Source organism: Aricia agestis, chromosome 5, assembly GCF_905147365.1.
Source record: "Aricia agestis chromosome 5, ilAriAges1.1, whole genome shotgun sequence".
NCBI lineage: Eukaryota > Metazoa > Arthropoda > Insecta > Lepidoptera > Lycaenidae > Aricia > Aricia agestis.
This window is the reverse complement of record NC_056410.1, coordinates 8,300,535-8,307,812: the sequence shown is the minus strand read 5'-3', so window position 1 is coordinate 8,307,812 and position 7,278 is coordinate 8,300,535. Positions and strand designations below refer to the sequence as shown.

Here is a 7,278-nt window from a genome sequence, read left to right as displayed (position 1 = left end):
TGCTTTGGAAAAAGTAGAAGGTAAAAATTGAGCCTCATTCGGTTTTATATGTCAAGTTATTATGTCAAGTTAATGTTAAACGTAATCTGCTGGACTTGACATAATCCGACCAAACTGTGTAGGTTCGCGAGGTGGTGAATATGGGTCGCACTATTATAATCATCAGTGTGGTCTATTTTTAACCGACTTCCAAAAAGGAGGAAGTTATAATATGTTCGGCTGTGGATATATATTTATTTTTTGTTCTCCTTCAAAAATCGATTCCGGTCATAGATTATTATTATTATCGGATGGCTCACATCCGAGGGCACACTTGCCAGTCACAATCAGACAATTAAAAATCAAATAAACAATTAAATCTAACTCCAGTTTAAATGTGTATTCAGTTATTATTCGTTGTGGGTACTTTTGTTTTTTCAAACTTCTTTATATCTGCACGAACAGCAAACGGGCAGCTGTCCTATGGCGGTTTCTGTTTCATTGCTGTTGTCATTCTTCAGAACTAAGAATTTATAGCTGATGTACTTCTGATGGCAGTACGTAACAAATTGGCTTAAACCCTTCGCGAAAGTGTTGAAGCACGTCGCATCTTTTTGCCTGAAAAGAAAATACTAAAAGTTTAAAGACTGTATTTCTGGAGAGCCCAAATAATTAAGCACTGCCACTTAAACGAATATATTGACACCTCATTGAAATTCGGCCAGTACTTTATGGCCCATAGGCTGCGTTTCCACCAGAGATATTGCGAGGGATGTGTCTTTGAGAACCAATAGAATCGCTTCATTGACATGACCTTGCCATGACATCGCTCAGCGCAGCGATGCTATTGGATCTTAAAAACACATCACTCGAAACATATTTCTGGTGGAATCGCAGCCTTATACGGGGAGGCCGGTAGAATTTTACCGAAAGAAAATCTTTCAGTAAAGTTCTACCATTTCATCATCAATCAATTCAGATCCACGATTACTAAATTGCTATTACGAAAGTTTGGGAATATAATAGTAAAACTTACACGCATATGACTAAACGGACTCTCTGCAAGTAGTCTACATTCGGCACCTGGACGACTGTCCGCCACGGCTTGTTCACGTCTTCACGCACGTGATAGATATCCTCCACCTGAAATATTTGAATAAAATATATTTATATATTTTTAAGTAAAAACTTTTTTGGAATGGGTAAATGGAAAATTCGTAGGACGACCGAGAGTAGATTGCTGGCAATATGTAGGAGTTGGGAGAGGAAGTATCCCCTCTCTTTCCACCGCGCTGAGAAAATGTATGGCAGCGCAGCGTATTCATTACACTTTTGCCGGAACTTTTTGAGTGAAACCTTTTTGAAGTGAAAGTTTATTAATTAATTTATTTATCACTTGATTTGATTTTTAAATTAAATTAAAGAGTAATTTACCAAAAATATAAATCCAGTAGACTGCGTTTTCACCAGAGATGTGTTGCGAGCAAGAAGTTTACACCCTGTTGCGAGGGATGTGTTTTTAAGATCCAATAGCATCGCTGCGCTGAGCGATGTCATGGCAAGCTTGCTATGACATCGCTTCATTGACGTGAGCTCACGTCAATGAAGCGATTCTACTGGTTCTCAAAAACACATCCCTCGCAACACATCTCTGGTGGAAACGCAGCCTAAAGAATAAAAAATGTTTTTACTGTTGTAGTAACTTCACAGTCGTCTTCCCCGTCGGCCGTCGGCCCGCTACCGCGACTGGGAAATGTGATTTCAGGTGCCAGACTTTGCACGACAAGTTTCTGGAAATGAAAAAAGTACCCTGAATTAATATATTATTATTATTTTGTAATACTATAATTTATTAATATTTGGTACCACTTAAAAAAAGTGATGTCATGGTTGTCTTACTTACATTGCACATGAAAAATTGTTATTAAATTCGATGGGTGGTTTAAGTTTAGGTAGGATTTTAAGTAGATCTATCATAAATATGCCTAACCTCAAATGCCATTGTTAATCGTTGAAATATTATCGTAATGAAAAGTTGACCATAGAACCACTTAATTAGTATAGTGATACAAGCATTAGCTTAGTTGAGAAAATCGTATCTTGGCTTCTATAAGACAAGGGCACAAATCTCTTTTAAAATGTTTAGCACTAATTATGCCTTTGTCTTACCAATGCCTTTGTCTTACCAAAGGAACAATTAACTTGTCACAATACTATACAAATAAGTACTCACTTTTTGTAAATTTTTGTACATGTTATTAATTTTTTCTTGTGGGTAGTTCGGTCCTTTCACAGTGCAGTATGTGAGGTCCCGGCATTCTTCTGGTATGTCATTGTTTGCTGGAATTAAAAATGATGAACATTTTAATATAAAATATAATCTAATACATTGTATTCTAGTAGTGGAGCTAAGCGTGGAGGCCAAAGGAAGATCTTCCGACCGAGCGAGGTGGTATGCTCGGTCAGGTCGAAGCCCACGTGATACATTTCAGCTGTCGTATATTATATCGATGCGCTTAGAAAACTTCGATAGCGCGATGCAGGAATGTTAGGCGAATTGTGGGCACCACCACACAGTTATGAAAACCGGGAGTATATTAAAAAGTAATATAGATAGAATGATTCTATTACCTGCTACAGCTGACAACGAATGTACTGCGAGCACCTGAAATTATAATAGTTAAATACGTAAGTAGAGAACAAAAAGTAAGAGACAGAAAAATACATAATATTATTAGAACTTTCCACTAACATAATATTTTGTTTTCATGTACAAACTTTACGTTTGGGGTCGACTAATCCAAAATTCCGAGGATCCGACCTAGCGGAAACACGATACCTATCTTAAAATTTTCTCGATAGAAAAAAATCACAAAGATGCATTTAATTTTTACGAATTTTTCATTTATTGCCATAAACGAGCATTACACTGAGTTAATATTTTAACACATCGTATAAAATTCTATCATTGAGAAACTGACTAAGGGGATTTTTAAAATGTTGTATATTTATTGAGTTATTAAAAAAAAACTGACTTGGCGATGATATGAAAGACGGGCGTGAGTGTGAAGAGAGAAGGACGATGTAAGATGTTTGATTTTTTGCCTTAGTCGCCCTCTTAAATGTGCTAGCAGTCAGAGTTTATCATTGGTAATTACTAATTATTAATTATGAATAATGTAAAAGGTTCACGGGACCTTACGCGAACAAAGTTGCGGGCAACGCCTTTAGTATAATTAAAAGTATAATTTTTCGTTCTTTGTTGTTGAGTCATGTGTCATTTATATATAAGGTATTCGGCAACAAACTATTATCGATTTTTGTTGTAGTCAGTCTAATACTTAATTTTTATTGCAATTTTATATTATTAGTACAAAAGTCTCTCGTATTTCGTCTTATATTATATTTTTTCATACGTCTATTGATTATTATTATTAGTCAATAAAAAAAACATCCAAGTGCGAGTCGGATTCGCCCAGGAAAGGTTCCGTACCGTTAAAGAGCGAAAGTAGGCAAAAAATTGTGTTTTTTGTATGGGAGCCCCCCTTAAAAATTTATTTTATTTTAATTTTAATAAGTATTCATTAAAGAGGTTTGAAAATTTCAAGTGCCTAGCTGTTGCCATTCTTGATAACGAACACAAAAGGTCAAAAAATAATGTTTGTTGTATGGGAGCCCCCTTAAAATATTAATTTTATTTTGTTTGTAGTGTATTTTGTTGTAATAGCGGCAACAAAAGTAGGTACACAATCTGTAAAATGTTAGAAGTTACACACACTACGAGTATAGCGGTTCTTGATATATAACCTGGAGACAGATAGAGAAACAGACGAAAAGACATCGAAGTCTCAGAAATAGGGTCCCGTTTTTACCCTTTGGTACGGAACCCCAAAAATATGACGCAAATATTATGAATGATTACTATCTGTAGTACATGACTGTGTCAACGTAAATTGTAAAAACCGTTATACTGTAATATTCATTTTGCGATCGATTGTAAGTTTTAACCTAACAATGTCCCATCACCTAGGAATGTTATGTATAAACGGTGTTTACAATTTAACGGTAACAGATACACAGTTAACAAAAATAACAACAATAGTCCATGGGAACTGCTGTCAATTATACCTACACAAAAGCAGAAAACTGGTAGTCTATTTAATAAAACAATTTTTTTTCTATACAGATATACCTACTTAATTGTTTCTGGATAAAAGACAAAATTATTGACACCGACTACTACGTACTTGTAGTCTGCTTTAGCTTGTTCATATTTAATTTAAAAAGAACGATTGTCAATTTACTTACGAGTATAAATATAGAAGTTGTCATGGTAGCAGCTAACTTGTTATGACTGTGTAAACTCAGGAGCACGCTCGCGTCTGCTGCCTTTGACCAGTCTACTCGCACTGTAACTGCACTGTGAAGATGTGTGTGTGTGTGTGTAGCGAGACAGACAGTATGTGTGTGTGTGTGTGTGTGTGTGTGTGTGTGTGTGTGTGTGTGTGTGTGTGTGTGTATGTGTGTGTGTGGGTGACACGCTGTATGTCTGTGATGATACATCGTAAAGGTATCGTCAATATAGTGCGTACGTAACGCTGCGTTTTCTTTTAGTATAGCCCTAATAGTTCATTTGTATCTTGAATGAAATTATTTTAACGATAATTTGAGGTCATCAATGACGAATTAAAAATTAATGGGGTAATAAGTAGATATAGTACTGTGTCAGACGTAACTATACTTTTTCCGTTAGTTTGCCTGCCATAAGAAATAATAAAAATATTTTATCGAAAACATGAAATATGAAAATAAATAAGCTATAAGTTCAATTGGCGACAAAATTTAAAATAATTTTAAATAGGCAACAGTAATTGTGGCTGCAGTGAAGCAAAACTTAAATGCCCTATTTTTTATAATATAATATAGACTTTAAATTTGATAGCTATACAATCTTCTTATATAAAATGGATTTTCAAATGTGTGAGTCGTGCTAAAACTCGAAAACGGCTCAACGGATTGGGCTGATTTTAGTCTTAAAATATTCGTAGAATTCCAGGGAAGGTTTTAAGTGACACGAAGTTCACCGGGTCAGCTATAAGTGTTTACTACAATAAACATCCACAATATTGTATATGAAATATACTTTATACAGACTAGTCGGTATAGTTATATAATATTGCTGTGTCTTCTTCTGTCAAGCTACTTCGGTAAAGTGCCAGACAAGGAAAAAGCATTGTATAACGTCTTCATCACGATTTTTTTATAAAGTTTTTTGTATAATTTGGTAAAGGCACAACATTATTGTGGCTAGTATAATTAGAGGTAACTTGATTCTCTACCATTGTATAATTCCGTCTGACATTAATTCTTTAGCAAAGAGATAATAATAAACGTTGGGTTCAAGGAAAACTAGTAAATAATAATTATTATAATGTTCATTCACAACGCCTATATAATAAAAAATGCACATTATCGTTACCAAAATACCAACATAATAATTATTACTAGAGATCGCCCAATGGTCGAAATTCGACCTTAGTTTCAACGACATTAGGACTACTACCTATATTGTGTAAAAAATATTGACTATCATATTTTTTTTCAACTCTTGTATCTGGGACTCAGCTGATCTCAGACTGGCCGTGTAAGATAAAGAAAGAAAAAAGTATAATCCATTTTCAATTTGTCACCTTGTTGTCAACTGATTTCAACCATAAATAAAAGAGTATAATTCGTATGTATAGGCTTGTCACTCAAAAATCTGTCATTTTTCCTAGTAGTAGTGTCGTAGTGTGTATATATATATATATATATATATATATATATATATATATATATATATATATATATATATATATATATATATATATATATATATATATATATATATATATATAGTGTGTTATTGTTCTGTTTCTGTACGATGCTGTTTTTCGTTGGATATGACGGAAAATCCAGTTTGTAGAGACGAAGCGTGAAGATAGCAGGTGCTTACGTCTGAGGTAATTTTACGTGATACGGAAAATTAATGGGTATTTCAATACAATTTGTAAACCGACTACATAAGCGGAGTAAAGAAGAAAAGAAATACTGAAGAGTAGGAAGGAGTCAAGAGGTAACGGAGAGACCGACATGCAACTTCTCGTATTTTAGTTTACTACACTATGATTGTAACGTGGTAGAGCCATGCTTCGGCACAAATGGGCCGGCTCGACCGGAGAAACACCACGGGCTCACAGAAAACCGGCGTGAAACAGCGCTTGCGCTGTGTTTCGCCGAGTGAATGAGTTTACCGGAGGCCCAATCTCCTACCCTATTCCTTCCCTACCCTTCTCTATTCCCTTCCTTACCCTTCCCTATTTTAAAAGGCCGGCAACGCACCTGCAGCTCTTTTGCAAGATGTTGCAAGTGTCCATGGGCGACGGAATTTGCTTTCCATAAGGTGACCCGTTTGCTCGTTTGCCGTCTTATTACATTAAAAAAACAAAAATTGATCCGTTGTTCTTACTTCGTACACGAGGGAACTATTTATTAACAAAAACTATCCCCATAGGTCTAATTTCATCGAAAATAGTTGATCAGTTGAGCGTAAAGAGGTATCAGATTAACAGACAGACACAAAATTAAAAATCTTACGTATGCTGAGGTTCCGACTCTACATCCAAGTCTACATATTTAGTTTGGCTGTTTTATTACTATCAAACTGTTGTACACCAGAAACGAAGTTAAAATTATGAACCACACAGATACATAGAAAAAATTATCTACCCTTAGCTTCATTAGCGGCGTTAGGGGAGGGGAAACAAAAAAGTACGAATTTCAAAGTATTAAAAACTTAAGTTCCTACACAGCCTAAAAGGCAAAACGTTATAAAAATATTTGCTATTATTTCTTCGAGTCTATATTAGTGACAATATTACTGAAGTAACCATGATTCATATTTCATAACATATCTGTGCAGTGTACAGTTATATTATGTGTACAATTATATAATTTTAACGGTTATCTGCACAGTGCACAGTTACCTGCACAGGTTCTGTGCGTTACTATATAAGTTTAGATGAGAATTAAATTAAGAGACTAGTTGTACTTAAGTCCAAAACTTAAATATCGCACATGAGATAAGTGATAACCCTATATCGTATAAAAATAATGAATGTTATTGTATAAAAGTAATAAATGTAAAAGTATATGTAAAGTAATGTAATACGTAACAATCTGCAAGTGAAATAGAAATATAATCGAGATGTAAGTTGATGTAAACAGAAATAATGATGTAAGTGTAAAAAAAAATTGAAA

At 34.6% G+C, this 7,278-nt stretch overlaps 1 protein-coding gene across 1 annotated transcript; it reads right to left on the bottom strand.

The window, feature by feature from the left end:
- Positions 1 to 358: 358 nt before the first annotated feature.
- On the bottom strand, positions 359 to 4,401 carry LOC121726896. The gene is made up of 6 exons (XM_042114539.1): positions 4,288 to 4,401; positions 2,611 to 2,644; positions 2,213 to 2,319; positions 1,671 to 1,769; positions 1,016 to 1,122; positions 359 to 597 (listed from the first exon to the last, which is right to left on the bottom strand). The coding sequence occupies exons 1-6, from the start codon at positions 4,309 to 4,311 to the stop codon at positions 417 to 419; spliced, it is 552 nt and encodes a 183-aa protein (XP_041970473.1). The 5' UTR covers positions 4,312 to 4,401; the 3' UTR covers positions 359 to 416.
- Positions 4,402 to 7,278: the final 2,877 nt, after the last annotated feature.

What these genes read in the sequence shown, in the direction of transcription:
- LOC121726896 (XM_042114539.1), bottom strand. Translation starts at nt 4,311, where the DNA reads ATGACAACTTCTATATTTATACTC. An exon ending in CAACTTCTATATTTATACTC is followed by an intron (nt 2,645 to 4,287) that starts GTAAGTAAATTG and finishes TTATAATTTCAG; the next exon opens with GTGCTCGCAGTACATTCGTT. An exon ending in TGTACAAAAATTTACAAAAA is followed by an intron (nt 1,770 to 2,212) that starts GTGAGTACTTAT and finishes TTTCATTTCCAG; the next exon opens with AAACTTGTCGTGCAAAGTCT.